The 18,504-nt window shown below is 56.9% G+C and overlaps 1 protein-coding gene and 1 long non-coding RNA gene across 6 annotated transcripts in view; one reads left to right on the top strand and one right to left on the bottom strand.

Annotated features, from left to right (window-relative positions):
- The window catches only part of MPPED1 (metallophosphoesterase domain containing 1), a 77,967-nt gene extending 59,777 nt beyond the window's left edge, over positions 1–18,190 (bottom strand). The window contains exons 1-2 of one of the 5 annotated variants that reach the window (XM_038550284.1): positions 18,039–18,190; positions 4,419–4,714 (exon numbers count right to left, since the gene is read on the bottom strand). In XM_038550284.1, the coding sequence (XP_038406212.1) occupies positions 4,419–4,714; positions 18,039–18,065 (323 nt within the window). In that variant the 5' untranslated portion in view covers positions 18,066–18,190. Of the gene's footprint in view, positions 1–4,418; positions 4,715–12,984; positions 13,006–16,200; positions 16,349–16,852; positions 16,915–17,464; positions 17,495–18,038 lie in introns of those variants that run through there. The other 4 variants (XM_038550286.1, XM_038550285.1, XM_038550288.1 and 1 more) reach the window with 4 other exon arrangements.
- LOC111097631 lies at positions 8,256–12,269 on the top strand. Its single transcript, XR_005365527.1, has 3 exons — positions 8,256–8,452; positions 8,926–9,013; positions 12,040–12,269. It is a non-coding gene; the product is annotated as an uncharacterized LOC111097631 (long non-coding RNA).
- Positions 18,191–18,504: the final 314 nt, after the last annotated feature.

The raw sequence follows: 18,504 nt of genomic DNA on the forward strand, positions 1-18,504 counted from the left end.
AGAGCTGGATATGAGTGCCCCCCGCAGCCGCTCCCTGGGCCCTGGCTCCGTTCTCAGGGCTCCATCACCCGTGAGCCCCTGGCTCCCTGGAAGTGCGGCTCCTGGACCCAAAACCCACGGACATCAGAAGCCAGGGGCCATCCCCTCTGTCATCTCTACTCCCAGGGAAATGGGGAGCTCTGAAGGCCAGAAGTGGGGGGCAGAGGACTTCCTCCTGCAATGAGGTTCAAACTACACATCCAGATATGCGACCGGGCATCAACCGCGGTGTTTCCGAATAGCAGAGCCTGGGGCAGCCCGGGTGGCTCAGTGGTTTAGCGCCGCCTTCAGCCCAGGGTGTGATCCTGGAGACCCGGGATCGAGTACCACGTTGGGCTCCCTGCATGGAGCCTGCCTCTCCCTCTGCCTGTGTCTCTGCCTCTCTCTCTCTCTCTATGTCTCTCATGAATAAATAAATAAAATGTTTTTAAAAAATAAAAAAAATAGCAGAGCCTGCCAATCCCATCCCCTCATTCTACAGTGTGGAAACTGAGTCCCAGAGGAGGGGCAGTGACCAGTCAGCTCAGAGTCACAGAGCTGCCCAGCGCTCTCTTCACGAGGCCTCTGTTCGGAGGTGACCCCACCAAGCTGCCCTCCTGAGTCCCACGCCTCCCTTCTTTCCCCTGGGCCTTTCTTTGGCTGGTCCTTCCAGCCCAGGGGTTATGCCGCTGCCCCCGGGAAGCCCTCCCTGATCTCCCCCACTCTTCCAGGGCCGTACTCCCTGCCTTATCCTCACTCCCTTTTCTTTCTTCTTCCCATCTGCCCGCCATGCTAGGCTCCAGGGACCAGCCCCATGCTGGTGGCAGGGAGAGACCCTAGAGCTGGGGCCGGGTTCGAGGGAAGCAGGGATCCAGTCTGAAGAGCCGTCAGAGGGCCTTCCCGAGGAAGTGACAGCTGGGTGAGATCTGAAGAATGAGTCTGTGTTGGCAGGACAAAGCGTGGGGGGCGGGGGTACAGCACAGAAGTGACAGCATGTGCAGGGACTCGAGACAGGAAGAGGCCCAGAATGTTCTAGGCTTAGTCCTCTCTCCTGCTTTCTCCCTTCGGCTTCCCTGGGCTCAAGGTTGACCCCCACTGTCTCCTGGGGGCCTCTCAGTGTGAGGACAGGCTGGGACCACAGCCCACCGTTGAGGGATCGACGCCCAGACCTGACTCGGCTGGGAGGTCCAGCAGCCGGACACCAGGGGCGTCCCCAGGCCTGGCCACAGCCACCCTCCAGCCACACTGCTACGTTCCTCAAGCCGTGCTTGGAGGCCTTTAACCGGGATGACGCAAGTCTCCACCAACAGGATTCCATTTAAAGGCCAGAGGGAAGAGTCACTGTGCCGGGCACCAGCCCCCAAGGCACCTCCAGGGCAGACCCTCAGGATAACCCCGTCCATCAAGCCTTCTCACCGGCCACCGGGCCACCAGGCCACCCAGGGCAGAGACCCAGGGCTCTCCCTAGGCCACCACAGGGTTTCTGGGCCCTCAGGGTGAGGGGTCTTTGGTCTTGGGGCCCTGAACCCAGAGGCCCAGATCCAGAGATTCATTACTCAGGCAAAGGCGGCCTCATCACCACCGGGTCTCTGGGGGCAACCACATAAATCACACAGCTCAATCGGAGGCCATGTTTGGGTTGTCACTGTTGTTATTAAATATAAATTGTGGATTTATTAAATACGGCCCCCATGCTCCCTCACCCTGGAGACAAAGCCCAGGGCAGTGATAAATCACGTGTCAGGAAGCGGCATCCATCCTCCTGTCTCTCCCTCGACGGAGACTCGCCATGGAAACCTGCACAGCCACCGCCAGCAGCCCGCATGCTTCCCTCGTGCTGGGTGCCTGCAGTCTGGAAGAAGGGGGGTGGGAAGCAGCAGCCCCCCAAGTCCCTGCATGGCCCTGGCTTCACCCGGCTTTATGTAAAGTTGTGTTTCAGAACCGGGCTGGCCTGAGCAGGCAATGAGGGAGCACTAGACTGGGAGCCCAGAACCAGGGCTCAGCCCATGCTCTTCGCTGGGCACTACCTGAACCCCTGAGCCCCACTGCCAACGGGAGCCAGGAACCCCTGCCTCGGGACGCAGCCACTCCTCCAGGCCAGGAGAGATGGCAATGGGGCTGGCCGGGGTGAATCTGCTCTCCGTGCTCTAGCTGGGTGACCCCAGAAGGCCAGGAAGCATTTCCTCCACAATACCAGCATCATACGCTATTCCACGCTTGTGTGACATGTGTGCCAACCGTCTGCCGCCCCACGGGAATGTCAGCTCAGCGTGGGCAGGGCTCTGTCCCTGACCCATAGTCCAAGCACCTAGCCCAGCCCCAGGTGGACTAACAACACTGAACATTTGCTACCTGCTACCTGGCCCCTCTGTGTGGATCTACTTACTTAGTCCTCAGCATTTTAGAGATGGGGACACCGAGGCATCAAGATTCACAGCACAAGTCAGTGGCCGAGCCAGGGCTCAGACCCGGGCAGGAGAGCTCAGAGCACGCATTTCTAACCAGCATGCTATGCAGCTGCTTACAAACCTCCTGAATCCACAGCTGCTGGTGGGTTAAATGGGAGACATCACCCCTCTCTCCTGAGCTTGCTCACTGCGCTGCCTCAGGACCCAACCTGGCCTGCAGGGGCCTGCATGGGAAACCCCCCTGCCGGCTGGGCAGTTTTCAGAGGCCCCGGTGCCCCAGCCCTCCCAGTCTGCTGCCCCCACTCAGCCTCCTCTGGGTCTCAACCTAGAAGTCCTCTTCTCCTGTCCTTCCTCCTTCCTCCACCCCCTGGCCCTCCTCCCCTCTGACCTCCCCCCGTTCCCCTAGCTCTGTTCTGGGGCTGGGGCCTGCTGGGTGTTCTGTGGGGTCCAGGCAGGGACACTGGAAGTGACAGCCCTGCGTGGTGCTGCAGGGTATTATCTCTGGTGCCCGGGGACCCCTCTAAGAGGGGGTGCACAGGGGCACAGGCTACATGAGCCCCACTTGCTCTGCCTGCAACCCAGCTGCTCTTGCCCATTCCCACTGGGGCAGGAGTCCGGCCCAGCATCCCGGGACCTCAGGCCTGGTCACGCCCAACCCAGGAGGACTAACCCCCTGGACAAAAGAGAAAACCAAGCTAGGGAAGACGGCCTTCCTCCCTGCAGCAGCCCCACCAGGCCTCAAGGTCCCCCACCCTCAGAAATCGAGTAATGAGAACCAGGACCCTCCATCCGGACCCAATCTGCCAATCTGGCCCCAACATGGAAATAGGAGGTGGTTCCCCAAGTAGAAATGGGGAACAAAAAATAGTCAGCTGCCAGTGACAACACCAGACCTCAGTCCCCACAGAAATGAGCATTTTCCCAAGCAAGCACCGAGGGAAGACAGCGCTGGAGCCCACCCCAGGCCTGCTGCCCGCCTGCCGTCCAGAGCCCTTCCTCCCATGAGGAACCTCTCCGCATCCACCCTTTACACCAGGGGCTGGTTCCTGAGGGAGCCACAGAGTCACCAGGGGCAGCGGCCACCTGCCCCCAAACTCCTGGCCCGGGAGTGAAAAGCCCCTGGCCTCACTCTCCAAAGTTGTGCACGAGCCTGATTCTCCAGGCTCCCCAAAGCAAGGGCCACGAGGCCTCCACGTTACCGCTGCTCCCTGGAGATGGTGCTCAGGGCCTTGGAAGAAGTCCAGGATAAAGGAGGAAAAGGGTCTTCCAGGAATGCAAGGAGCTTCCCCCCTGCCACTTGGCCTCTCCAGACCTCAGGAAACCACCCAGGGCGGGGGAAGCTTCCCCGCAGTCCCAGGGGATCCGGTCTGTACCCTGCTGGGACAGCCCTGGTATTCCCCATCAGCCCCAAGGGGCAGGCGGCAGGACTCCCCGGTCCCTCAGGAAAGCCTCCCTGCTTTCTCAACAGAAGGGGGGGGCGGGTCTGGACAAAAGGGAGGGGTGGTGGTCAGGGAAGCCAGCCAGCCCAAAACTAGGGTCCCAACCTGCCTGGAGCCTGGAGCAAGCCCCCTTCCCTCTCTGGGCCTCAGTTTCCACAGCTGTACAATGAGGAACGTGAGTTAGCCCAGGAGTCACCAACCCAAATACCAAGAGGGGGCAGCTGGAACTCGCCACCTCCAGACATCACCAGGAGCCCCTGTGGGCCTGAAGTCGCCAGACCTTTCGGTTTTGTAAAGCAAAGCCAGAAGTCTGGATTTTTTTTTTTTTTTATGTGCCATCACCTCATTTTTAAATATTTGTGAAACATCTCCTGGCCAACTGAAACAGGGACTGGAGCCAGCATCGGCCCCCAGGCCGTGACCACAGCTGCTCACACGTCCCTCCCCACTTGGAGCCTCGGTGATCCTGGGATTCCAGAAGCCCTTCAGCCAACAGGTGGAGACGGCCGGGCCCCGGGTCCGCAGTCAGTCCCACCCAGAGCTGCCCACTTACATCTGCACGTGCGGCGGCTGGAAGCGGCCCTGGTTGATGTTGTAGAAGGTAAAGGCCTGGGTGGGGTTGGAGCTGTACTCGTCCACTTCAATGATGAGTCGGCTGTGCTGGTGCCTCCGAGCGGCCATCACGTGAGACTGGGAGAACGCCATGCCCAGGCCGCAGGGCAGGAGGGCCAGGGCCTCTGCCTTCAGGACACCGGGATCCCACCTAGCGCGCCACATGGACCTCCGCTGGCCGCCCGGGCATCTCCCGCCGCCGCCACCGCCCGGCCCCGAGCCAGGCCTGGGAGCAGACTGAGAAGACAGAGCAGAACCGTGCGACAGTTAATCTGTTTGGGATTTGCTTTATTTAATGTCAGATGAAGATTTAGAAAGACGAAGGGGGGGGGGGAGAATAAAAAACACAGTCGTACAGCTCAAAAACTCATTACAGATCTTTCCAACTCAGCAGTTTGATGAATATACTTTGGTAAAAAGAAAAGGAGAGGAAGGGAGGGGACCACAAAAAAAAAAAAAAAAAAAAAAAAAAAAAGCCCACAACACCGAGGACGGATGCATGCGTGGTCCCACACGTTTAAATGCTTAAGACATTATTTTTTTTTTTCTTCCACAAAATGCTCAGGACAGGGTGACCAGAGATGCGGCAGGACAATGGCTTGGTATTTCGCAAACAGGTGAGGTTAAGTTTCACTTATGGGAAGCAGGGGGAGTGGGGAGGATTCCCCTGAAGCCCCACTCCCCCCACAGACCCCCAAACACACCACACCCGCACCCCTGCAAGCCCGAGCAGGTGGGAGCGCGGCGCAAATTCCTGCCTCAACACCAATGTCGCCTAAAGATATCTCTGAGCAGCGCCTGGAGAAGGGATTTTCCCAGACAGATTGCCATCCACCAACTCAGCTCAGGGGGTGGCCCTGGGGGGGGGTGGGGGAGGATCTACTTTAAAAAAAAAAAAATCTTCCCAAATGCCTTATAAGGATGTCAGGAATTCTGAGGTTCCCAGTCAAATCTCCAAGCCACACAGAACAGCAGCTTGCAAATGCCATCATTCCCTTTGCCGTGTCTTCCCTTGCAAAGTGCCATCTGCATTTGCAGCGACTGGATTTCAAGGTCCTTCTGACCGGTGCTGGCGGCCCGGGCTCAGTCTCCATCCTACCCCGATGGGCTCCCGCACTTCACACAACAGCCGATGCCTCCCTTCTAAGACCAGCTAGCTTTCTCCTGCTTTTCCCATAATTGTTAATTTTTTTTTTTTTTGACTGTGTAAACAGATAAGGCCTCGAAGATGTTTTGTTGCGTTTTGTTTCAATTTTTGGTCATTAAGACCCTCCGATTCCATTTGCGCTGCATTTAACTAAGGAGAAAATGACATAATTTAAAACTATTCCTGGTCAGTCATCTCCCAGTCACGTTAAACGAAGAAAAATCCCCCTTGCTTGGCGCACGCAAGAAGAATCGACACCGTCAGAAAACAAATTAGATTAGGAAAACGACAAAAATTAGAGACTGGAGAACATTTTAATTACATGCGAAGGAGAAATGGATTATTAATTTTTTAAAAATCTCAACAATCATGCCCATACAAGGTGTAATAAATATCAATATCCTCCTCCTCCCCCACCCCCACCAAAAAACCCCACATCCTGATTCACAACATATACCCCTCCCTCTTCTCCACTTGGGAAGACAAGGGAAAAAACCTGCTTCCCCCAGGATACACTTGCTCCTGTCTTTTGTCCTGCTAATTGTTTCTCTGTGATTCGGTTCTCCCAGCAGAGACTGGCCTGGCAGGCCTCTGAGGTGCCCAAGTGGGGAGGTCCTGGCCTCTGGACTCACAAGATCTCTGTGGCAGCTGGCCTGTGCCCATCTGTGACCCTGGGAGAGGCTTAGGGGCAGCAGATGCTGAGGCCCAGGCATCCAAAGATCCAGATCTCAACAGAGGTTTGAACCCCAGCATTGCACTGATTCACCGTGTGACCTCAGACCAACGTCCTAACCTCTCTGAGCCTGTTTCCTCTTCTGGAAAATCGGCAGGGCAATCATAACACTGCCTCCCAGGGCAGCTGTGCAGGTTAAATGAACGGGGATCCTGAGCACGGCATCTGGCGGGTACCAAGTACCCAGGTAACCCTCCACGTTACCATTATCATCGCTCTCCAGCTCAGTGTGACATGTGCGCACATCGAGGGCCTGCTGTGGGGGCATCTGTGGAATGGAGTGTCCACTGTAAGCAAAAGGGGCAGCTCCAGGAGCCCTGGGGAACCCAAATGTGTGCAAACGCAAGCCAACAGGATCACACCCTGCCTGAAGTCCCTGCCACGGCTCTCCCCGGCTCCTCTGATGACCTGGTGTGCAGTCCCCTGCCCAGTAGCCTGCAGCGCCCAGAGGCCGCCGGCGACAGAGCCCTGTGGTCCTGTTTGGAGCTGCCCAATTCAACACCTCACAGGAGTCTTCTTCCTCAAGGCTCACCGCCCACCTAGGAGACGGACATCCCTACAGCTCCCACCCTACGGAGGAGAAGGCACACACCTAGGGGAGGTGAAGCCTCTTGCCCAGCACAGCCCAGGGCTGGCCACCGAGGTCGAGCTGCGGGCAGCCTGAGTCCAGGGCTCGGTGATCCCTCTGCCTTCCTCTCCTGGAGGGGCAGGGCCTGGGTCTGGCTCAGCCCCCACCCCCACCCCAGCCCCCACCAGCTCTGCAACCCTGATCCTGTGGCTTCACCTCCACGAGGCTCTGTCTCCCCATCCAAGAAACGCAGGGACAAATAGCACCTACCTCATTCAGTTATGGAGATTAAATGAGGGGACACATGGGAACTGCTTGTCACAGGACCCAGCCCATAGTGAGTGCCCAATAAATGGTAGCTATTATCACGACATTATTACTGTCACCCCAGGACCACTGCAGACACTTGCATACACATCTCGTTAATGAATGAATGGCTGCAGGGAGGGAGGGGGAGAGGGAGGAGGAATCCATGAATGGATGGATGGATGAATAGATGGAGGGAGGGATGGAAGGATGCAGGGATGGATGGGGGACCAGAGGAGGTGTCCCGCCCGTCTCTTTCCCCAGCGCCCAGTGCAGGCTTGGCAGAGGGTGGGTGCCCCCAGGCCTCCGCTGGAGGGTGACCCCTCACGGTGCCTCTCCCCCTTACCCACCGCACAACCCTGCAGGGAGGCTGGCTGGCGGGGCACAGCCCCCTGAAAGGGGAGGTCTGGGGCCTCCCCCGTCCCTGCCCGCCCCCCAGGGGCTGGAGCCTACATGCCCTGCCTCGGGCCTGCAGCGGCAGGAGGACAGCTCTGCGGCAGGGGACGCAGCCAGGAAAGGCAGGCGGCGAGGCGTCCCGGGAGGCGCTCCGCAGTGCAATGCTGCATTTCACATAAAGGGGGTTCGCAATGGGCCCTGCTTGAAGAAATCTGGGAAACCGGGAACACGGAGCCTTCTTTTAATACCCATTTAATATTTATGGAGCCGCAGCAGCGCGTCAGCCGCCGTGTGGAGAACACAGCCGATCGCGGAGGGAGGACAGCGGTTCCCAAACAAACGGCTTCTAGTGGGGGAAGCGTTTACACCTGGGCCACAGCACAACACAGCAGGCGGGCGGTGCAACCCCGGGGTCCTGCCCCGACGCCCCCTGCAGCACACTGGCCCCGGGCAATGCCCACACCCCGGCCAGGCCACAGGTGCCTCCTTCGTGCCCGCGGCTGGGAAGGAAACAGAACTGGGATGAGGGTTCTCGAACGTAGTAATCAATGCATTCACTTATTCGGCAGCCGCTGACCACAGCCCTACACGCGCTGTTCCAGAAGCAACAAGAAAGCAAACACGTCACTGCCCTCAGGGAAGGGGGTGGCGGGGAAGCAATAAAGTAATCACAGAAAGTAAACAGAAAAGATACTTTTCAGATACTAATTCGGGCCTGGCAGAAGAGGGGAAGGAGTAACAGATACTGAGTAGTGGTAGGAAAAAGGAGATTGTTGCCTGCAATCCGGCAGGATCCTAAGAAAGGCCTGTCTGAACACCTCAAAGGTGAGTGCGGAGGGGGAGCCAGCCACACCCAGACCTGGAGAAAGAGAAACCAAGTCAGGGGGAAACAGCAAGTGCAAAGGCCCTGAGGCAGGGGGAGCATCCATAAATGGTCTCTCTCCTATTGTTGTTCTCGGCCACTGGGGCTTCTGCAGTGGAGAATGGTCAGGTCAACTTTCAGGTCAGGGGCAGTGGGTTCAAATTCAGTCTCCAGTGTTGAGCGTTAGCTGTGCGACCCTGGGCATGACACCTAACCTCTCTGTGCTTCTGCTGCCTCAATAGCCCCCTCTCAGGCTAACAGAGGAGACAGAAATGAGCCTGGTGCCTGTCTCTCCATAAAGGCCCAATCGGCCCAGTTGGGAGGGTTGAAAATTCTTGGAATTTCTGGGTTGAAAGACTGCCTCCAATTTGTAGGGCTCCCTTTTCGAGTCTGATTCTCTCACAGGGTGATTTGTCTTTCTGTTTCCCCCTCAAAGACACACACTAGCTGGTCCTCGGATGCCATGGGTCAAGTCAAGCCAGGGTCTCAAAGAGGAGCCTGGACGTCAGCCCTGGCACCAAGCGGTAAGCAGACATTAGGCGCCAGGTGTAGGGAAAGGTTGTATGTAGAAAAGAGGCCCGACTCCTTGTCAGGTCTCCTATGCATCGTCAAGGCCAGCGCCAGGCCAGGCTCCAGAATGAAGGTCCTAAAATGCACTTTTGAACAAGCCATTCCCTCGTGCTCACCGCATGTCCGCACAGGCATCCTACTGCTCTGGGCTAAAGCCCCAGATCCTTAGGTCGGCTCAGGAGGCCACACTGGGTGCCCGGGCTCCGTCTCACCACTCAGGCCAAGCTCACCACTCCAGGTTTCCCCCGGCACACCAGCAACCCCACCTCTGAGCCTTCACACACGCTGTTCCCTCTGCTGAAAGGCCGTGCACCACCCCACCTCCAGGCACACACCTGTCTCCCCGACCTCCCCAGACTGGGCCAGGTGCCTCCACTCATAACCCCCCAGTCTTCTCTCACCACAGATCCCATGTCTGAGCTGAATGAGAAGCCAAAGAATAAAAGCACTGGTGAACAAATGAATGAATGAGAGAAACTGCACAAGTCCTCACAATTCACAGCCTGGATTTAAAAGCAGCTTTAACCTCCCGAAGCTTGGGTGTCTCCTCTACAAACACGTGGACCCTCAACCTCCTTCCCAGAACCACTGGGTGGATTATAGGACCTGGGACCTGCGAGAGCCCCTGGCTGAGGGTCCAGCACATAGTAGGTGCTCACTAACTGTCTCTTCCACTGTGGTTAGAAAGTTCTGATGAAACCCAGGAGCTCTGCACAGAGCTTCGGAGAATCGAACAGAGATTCTGATTTTCAGATAATTAAGGAACGCTCCTCCCATGCCTGAAAGCCGGGCTCCTGGCCCCTTCCCTCCCTTCCCGTTACTGAGTGAGCCCCCAGTTATTTCACCGCCCAGGATGTTGTGATCGGACACATCCAGCACAGCCTGCCCTTGACCAGCTTTTCGAGGCAAGCTCCTCACCACCTGCCTCACCCGGCACTCTGCAGGACACCGGCCAGCCCTGAAACACCCACTGCCCCCACTCCAGGGGGGCCCTGTTCTGCAACCTAAATGACTCAGATGTGTAACTGATCCACAAAGGCCTTGGGGCCCAGGAGCAGCCAGACAGATCAAAAGAGCAGCTCAGAACCCCGTCGTGATGAAGGAGAGGGAATGGGGCCTCTGGGTCCTGAAAGGTCCCCACCAAACTGTGAGACCAGCCAGCATGTGCCAAAGGCCCAGAAAGGGGAGACTGCAAAAGGCCTTGGCTTATACAGAGCATCTTAACAGCAGGTGGCTTTTTGCAAAGGAGACACTTGGGTCACTCCGGCAGCCCAAATATGTCCAACAGATACGTGAGGGAAATCCATGAGCATCTGCACCGCCAGGGACTGCTGATGTGCAGATCAAAGATAGATATTTCCTTTGCCAAGAGGCCTGAGGCATCCACTTCCACCCGATTCAGGTTCCTCAAAGCCAGGGTGGACCCAGGACAGTCCTGGTCATGTCAGTTGTCCCCTGCTGGTCTTTATCACCAGCATCCTCTCTGGGTCTCAAAAGGATCCCCAGTTGGAAATCTCATAAAGGGTAAAGGTCCCCATCAACAAAGCCAACCTGAGGCCGGGAAGGCACCCACCTCCAAAAGGCACCCATGTTTCTCTTCTTGTCATTGGCATGTTTGCAGCTAGAGCCGTGAAGCTAGGATGACACTATTGTCCTGGGTCGGGAACTCAGAGGACCAGTGACCACACAGCAAGTATTGTCTGCAGTCCCAGAGAAACACCTGCCCCAACTGTCTCCCCAGGACGGTATGCTGAAGAAGCCCTACACCTAGAGGGCTTTCTCCAGGATCCTAAGGCCATCTCTGTCCCACTCCTCATCTTTCCACATGGCGAGTGCAGGGGGGACCCCCACGGGTCAGCCCAGAGTGCCAGTGACTGTCCCCACCGATCACCCAGAGCAGCGCTGAGAGAAAGCCAGCTCACTGAGGCTTTTGTCGAGTACTTACTGCAATGTGGTGAAATGTCACAGAGAAGCCATGGGATGCCTGGGTGGCTCACGGCTGAGCGCCTGCCTTCAGCTCAGCGTGTGATCCCGGAGTTCCGGGATCGAGTCCCACATTGGGCTCCCTGCGTGGAGCCTGCTTCTCCCTCTGCCTATAGGTCTCTGCCTCTCTCTCTCTCTCTCTCATGAATAAATAAATAAAATCTTAAAAAAAAAAAAAAAGCAGCAGCCAGGCTAACACCTAAGTAGTCCTCCCTAAGCCAAATACAGGAGAAATAACATTAACAGAAAAACAGCAAAGGGCGGGGAGGGCTAATCCTTTCACAAGCCATGCTTCCACACAAGCTCAAAAGTCACTTTTAAATTGTTTTTTTTTTCCTTGTCTTGCTCATGCCTGAAAATCTGCAAGTGATTAGTCAATAGTTAAAAATGTCACCCCCCCAAAAAATGTCACCAAGAGGTTAAAATAATAATAATAATAAAAATAATAATAATAATAATAATAATAATAATAATAATAATAATAATAAAGTAGAGAAACTCAAAAGAAAGGAAAAAGAACAAACAGCCCTCCTTCCCCCCAGGGGAGGGGGCGGTGGGAGGGGACCGGGCCCAGTCCACTGCACCCTGAAAATGCCAGCCCTCTCGCGTACCCAGCCTCTCAGCCGGCCGTGGGTCTCTAGGACGGAGAGCGCCTGCCTGCAGCTGGTATCGGCAGCCACGCTGAATGAGTGATGGGCTAAGCCAACGAAGGAGCGCACAAATATCGCGAAAATTAGACATATTCCTTGAAAAAGGATCAACCACGAGTGACTTTAAAGCATTTACCACTTAAAAACCTTTTAGCTGGGCCCATTTTGAATTATGACTACATGATTTTAAATTACACTTTCTAATTCCTCGCCGCCCACCCCCCAAGCGCTGGCTGCCGCTTCATTTTCCAATTATGTACTTTTATTTCAGAATGATGAAGAGTGCTGCTTAGTGGATCATGTCCTGTCTGCCACAAATAGCTGCTCACTTATTCCTTTAATTTTAGATACGAATGCAGTCGGTTCACCCGGCTGGTCTTCAGATTCTGAATATTCTCCATTCCCACAACACCAAACGAGGCCCAAGACGCCAAGAAACCCACAAAGCTCCGGCTGGGAAATATGTTTGTAAACCAGCGCTCCGCTCCATAAATTATTATAATTCTTGGTGCTTTCTCTATCCATCTAGCAGATCAGCAATCACATAAATAATAGTGAGTGGAATGATTTTTCTTCTGCAAAGTGCTATGTCCTAGTTTTCAAAATAAAGCATTTGGAGATTCACGTATCTGCGGAGTTGAAATGGGAAGCTGCTCAGATCCGTTTCAAACATACACACAGACATACTCACACACAAAAGGAAACGAGAGGTAAATGTGTAAAAATCAGCATTTTGAATCTCCTTTCCACATACACGTCAAGTCACACTCAACAGTCATGGGGGTTTGGGACCCACCTGGCCGGGAAAGTGGGGGAAAGCAAGAGGGTCTTGGCTGCTCAGCATTCAAATACAATTTGCAAAGAAAGTGAATGTGGATTTACAGTTCTCATGGAAATCTATTAAACAGATGTCACTGAAGCATAATCAAATCGGCACTATGGCAATTCTACACTTAAGTCTGAGATCGAGGTTTTGCCATTTTTATGATCAGAGTATTTTTTGTGATCATGCGGGAATTTGCGACTGAGGATTAAATCTCCAAAGTATGATCAATTAACTAATGTGCTGCCTGAATGACAAAAAGAAAGCCATACACACACACACACACACACACACAAACAGCAAAACTCAATTCTCCACCCCTGCCCCACCCTCCCACCCTCCCCACTTTGTGCAGGGAGCCTAGGGTTGGGGAGGGAACATTTGCCTTTTCCACAAACAAATGAACACTGCAACGCCAAATCCATTTCGTTGTGAAGGGGGAAAGACAGGGCACAAGGTACTCACTCACACTTCTCAGGTAACCGGAGCAATGTATTTTGCAGCTTTGCGGGCTGTGGCGCTATCAGAAAATGCAAAGGAAGGAAATGAAGGGGAAATGACGGGAATGTTAGAAATTGGAAATAGGCATCATTTGCTCCTTAAAGTGATGAAATTAGCATGGGCCATGTCAAAAGCCTTTTGATGTGCACCAATGCTGAGTCTCAAATCCTTCTCGGATGAAAATCTGAAGGTGTTCAGGAGAAGCAAACTCTCAGGTAGGGATCTGGGTGGTGGAGGGAGGGACCCTGGCTCTGATGCTCTCATTGAGTATCACCCTCAACCAGAAGGGACGCTTCCTTTTCCCATTGTAGCTGCTTCTATGTATCATGTGTGACCAAGTGGTGACATCAAGGTGCCCAAGTTCACGTCCAAGCAAGCCCCCAAAGGGTAATTGACGGAAAGGCATGACAGGACCGAAGGATACCTCAAGTCCGTATCTGAGTTCAAAACTGAAACGTATCATCTCAATTTGTTAAGATTTTTTTTTCATGAGGTTGGGCTGTCCTCCTCTGCCATAGCTGTTTTAAATGGAAATAAGACAGAACTAAATTTTGTCTCATTAGGACCCAAAAAAAGTCAAAATAAAGTAAAACATTTGTTTTGGCAGCAGAATGGCCAGATCACCAGGGAGAGCCACAGTGAATCAAATTAACCAAAGAACTATTTATACCTTCCCTCCAACACCACCCCCAAAAAAGGGATCTCTCTTTTTCCCTTGGGGTTGCTTTTGCTTTAACATGTTCTTCACTTCTTCGGGCTCAAGGCAAAGAATTCCAGTGGCAGTCTGGATTGGAGGCTAGCTGGTGGTCTCATTCCATGGGGACGTCCACACCCCAGGACCCACCGCTGCAGGGATCTGCTCTCAGAGAGACCCAAGCATAGTCTAAATGGCTCTTACAGCGTGAAACACACCCTTCACCCCTCTCTTCCCGGCCCCTCAAGTGTTTGGCATGTCTGATCCCAGAGGGCGTGAGACGTTTGGCCAGGAGGGAGACCCCACAAGCAGCCTGCCTCATTCAGGATGCCATTAACTGTGATGTGTGGGCTCCGAGCTAGCCTGAGAACCCAGTTCCTGGCTCCTGCACCTGGGGAGCCCCTTTCCCCAGGGTCTCTGGATCCAGAGGTACAGGCAGACAAAGGTACCAATTGCCAAACAGAGAGATCTCAGAGAGAAGAAGAATGCGGGGGGCGAGGGGGGGGGGATGCTTGAAAAGACCCTTTTTCTGTTCGCGGTGAGGGAGGGGCGATGGGAGCGACATGTCACATTGTCACATTAAAGATTTTGACAGACAATTCAGGGATAACGCAGAAATTCCACCCCTAACTGCAGCTCGGCCGCAACTTGAAAGGCATTAACTAACCTCCACTAATTGCATGTTTTTCTGTGCATAATATTTACTTGTTAAAAGTCTTTGCCTGGCCGATCATTTTCCTCTGCCCTGCTATTCATGATCAGTTTGCAGGCCTGAAACTGGAAAAACAAAATCATGTCGATAGATTAAAAGATGATGGCACTTGGGGGGGGGGGGTAGTTCTTTTTTCCACTAGTCTGGGCCTGGAATGCTGATTTTTCTCCTTGAGTGCCACCCTTTAGTGAAATCCTGCTACCATCCTTAATTCCTCAGCCGAGTGCAAAAAGATGTGTCCTGTGTTAGGTGCGCACACGAGGGGCTGTCACTGCCAGGGAAATGCAGCAAGTTCAAGGAAAACAAATGAACTTGAATTGCTTTCATCGGATGAAGATTTCGTAGTCTCAAGGGTGGTCCGGGAAAATTTTTAAAAGCAGGCTTTGCTTGAAAGGTTATTCTCTATCTTGGTCTACGCATTCCTGACACAGGTGGAGACACACTAGTAGAAAGACGCCAAAGCCTGGGTCTTTTACCCAAACTTAGACATGTTCTGTCCACAAACACAGTCCACGGGGCCTCAGCTGGGGTGCCCGAGAGTGACTCTACGTGCACGCACAGCAGTACGTCGGAGATCTGGAACCCCGCATGCGGATGACGCTCTGAGCCTACCTGCATCAACATTAAAGAGATTTACTTCAATCCAGGTCCTGCGAAATGTCTGGGGTGGAGAAATAAATAGAGAGGCAGCCCCACGCCGAACCACTTCCGAATACATGATGAAACCTCTGTGACTGGATTATCGCCTTTCGACTAGCCATCAGCCAATTAATGTACCTCCACCGAGTGAGTACTCAAACAGATGTAACCATTTCGCAGAAACCCATCTTGAGAAAAAAAGATTTTACAAGTGTTGTGGGGCTGCCACTTGGAAAGCCAATTTGCAGGGAGCCGAGCCTCGTGAAGCACAGTTTATTATGCATGGCTCCCGCACCACGGTCCCCTGTACACCGTGCCCAGCTCCAGAATGCCTCCCAATCACCACCGGCTGGCTTTCAAGCCCCGGTGTGCTCTCCACCGCCAGAAGCCTGCTTCAGCCCAGCCAAATCCGCCACCCCCTCCCCAAATGGTCTCCCAGTGCCTTGGCTCCCATGGACCAAGCCCGACTTCCAACTTGGCTATGGCAGTCGGCTGGTGGCCTCAATGACATCCCCCAGAGCATTTTAGCCAATGTGACTAATTATTCATGAAGTTGGTGTATTTATTTATTTATTTACTTATTTATTTATTTTTGCAAAGACCAGCCAGGGTACTGAGGCTCCCCGTGTGGCTGGTCCCCACTAACAAGTCTCCCCCCACCATGCAAGTCCTCTCCAACCGGCTCAAACATCCACCAGCCCGCCCACTTTTGTTCCCCAGTTTAATTTCATAATTGTTTGGCACTGAACAAGCTCTCCTCTGGGCGGGTCAACAGGGACTTTGGAGATGGGAAGGGAAGGCAACCAAGCTACTGGAGGGGAACTGGGAGAGGTCTGACCCAGCGTGGGGGGAAACGCATCTCCCGGAGGTCAGTGGGACAGACTTGGGGGCCAGGTCCCGCATGGGAGCCTCTGGCCATCCGGCCTGAGTGGAGAGAGGATGTAAGGGAATGGGAGATGGTGGGTCTAGGACCCCCCAGCCGTGGTCCGCCACAGACGCCTGGACACATCAGCTCTCAGACTGACCCTCCTCTGTCTCCACCTGGACCAGGGGAGGCTGTGAGTGAATTCACTGTCCTATAACAAGTCCCAGAATAAACACACAAGAGACAGAACTGCTCCTTAGCATGGAAATATTACCTGTGAGGGCTGGGACCTGCCTGGTTAGCCGCTGAATCCTCTGGACCAGGCACAGAGCAGATAGTAACAAATGTGTGTGCAACGAGAGAGCGGAGGGATGGATGCATGCATGTGTGGACGCATGGACGCATGGACGCGTGGATGCATGCGTGGATGAAGTTTCCAGCAACGCCCGGCCAAAGTGGCCACTAGCCCCGCATTAGTGACCCCCTCCGTCGCCCCCAAGTGCCGGCAGGGGCTCCGCGGCGCACAGTAGGCTCTCAGCGACCGGGGGCTGCTATTGTTAGGACCCTCATCATCACTTGCGCCCCGCCGGTCCGCTCCTTCCTCCCGCAACTCCGCCGGCAGCCAGCAGAGACCGGCGAGCCGGGGAAAAGTTTCGCCGCCCCTCGCCCCGGTCCGAGCCCAGCGCCCCGGCCGCGGCCCCTCCCGGCTCCCCGGCTCGGCCGGCCGGCGGCGGGGGGACACGGCCCGGCGCCCGCACCCGCCACGGGCGGCCAAAGTAACTTTGCGGGCGCCCCTGCGCCGCGCCGCGGGCGTCACCCCGCGCCCCAGAGGGTCCCGGCCGCGCCCGCCCCCGCCCCGCCCCCGGCCCCGGCCCCGGCCCCGGCCCCGGCCCCGGCCCCCGCCCCCGCCCCCGCCCCCGCCCTACCTGGCCCCGGGCTCCTCTTCGGCGGCCGCGGCGGCCGCGAGCAGCAGCGCGCACGGAGGGAGGCAGGGGCCCGGCTGCGGGGAGGGAGGCGCGCAGGGGCGGGGGCTCCTCCGGCGGCGGCCGCCGCGCCGCGCGTCCGAGGCAGCAAGTGGGAGCCAGACTCCTCCTTCGGGGGGCGGGGGGCGGGGGGCTCCCCGCCGCCCCCTCCCTCGCCCGCCGCGCCGCTCCGAGCCGCCCCGGCGCCCCTCCCGCCGCCGCCCTGCCCCCCCGCTCGCTCCCGCCTCCCCCGCCCCGCGCGCCCCGCCCGCCGGGGCCCCCGCCGCGCCCGCCAGGCCTCGGCCCTCGGCCCCCGCCCGGCCCGGGCCCCGCATCCCGCCGCCGCGGGCACCGGGGAGCAGCGGGGCGGGCACCGGGGGGCGGCGGGGCGGGCGGCCGGGCGGGGGAGCGGGCCCGCGCTGCGGAGGAGAGCCGGCGGCCGCCCCGCCGCGCCCCGCGCCCCCTCCGGCCCGCCCCCCGGCCCCGGCCCGGCCCCGGCCCCGGCCCCGGCCCCGGCCCCGGCCCCGGCCCGGCCGCGCGCGGGGTGGGCGGGGAGCGGGGCGGGGGCGCTCTCACCTCCGGATCCGCGGCCGCCGCGCCGGGCTCGGCTGCTGGGGCGCGCGCGGCTCCTTCCGGGGCGCCGCGGCCCCCGCCTCCGGCCCGGACCCCCTCCCGAGGCCGCGGGGGCAGCCGGCCCCGGACCCCCACCCCCCATCCTCCCCCCGGCTCGCAGGCTGCGGAGGCCCCGCTCCGCCGCCTGCGCCCCCATCTCTTGCTCCCCGGGGTCCCAGGTCCCCAGTCCCAGGGTACAGACGGTGGCCGGCGGAGGCTTGACCCGGAGCGGGGCAGGTAAGCGGGTCAAGGCCACGGAGCACCTAGCCCCCGGCTCGAAGGTCCTGCCTTGTCGGGGAGAGGGGAGAGCGACACCCCCCGCAGGCGGTGGTCCCACCCTGGGGAGTTTGAGAGGCCCCCGTGACCTCCAGGCCCTGCCACGGGTGGAGGGCCGCGTCCACAGGGCCTGTAGCCAGGGCACGGCTCAGGCCTGGACCTCCCAGACAGAGAGGGAGGTGAGAAGGGGGGTGTGGCCCCTCAGAGGCCCATCTAAGGCACCCCAACAATGTTTATGGGTCCCCTCCCCCAACACACTCACATCACACGGTGGCTCCCACTCCTGCATTCTTCCAGGCTTCAGACTCAATATGAGGACACCCTGTGTGGGCGCCTGGGGCCTGGCCTGCCCTCGGGGACAGCCCAGTCCAGGAGGGAGGCAGACAGGGACCCAGGAGAATCCCCTGCACCAGTGCCGGAGCAGGAGCAGGAGCAGGAGCAGGGACCGCTACCTGGTGTGGCTTCTTGGAGGTGGACACACCCCAGCTGAAAAAGTGTATGCCAAGGAGAGAAGGTATGGAAAAGGCATTCCAGGCAGAGGGAACAGTGCATGCAAAGGCCTTGGCATGTTTGGAATGGCAGCTTCAATGGGACTGGAGAGAGGAAGTGGGGGGAGAGGGGAAGGAGGGTGGGGGAGGGGAGGAACAGGAGCCCCATCAGGAAGAGCCTTGGATGCCTGCCTAAGGGGGTGGACTTTATCAGGGACAGTGGGGAGCCACAGCAGGTTT

Source organism: Canis lupus, chromosome 10 (assembly GCF_011100685.1).
Source record: "Canis lupus familiaris isolate Mischka breed German Shepherd chromosome 10, alternate assembly UU_Cfam_GSD_1.0, whole genome shotgun sequence".
Lineage (NCBI taxonomy): Eukaryota > Metazoa > Chordata > Mammalia > Carnivora > Canidae > Canis > Canis lupus.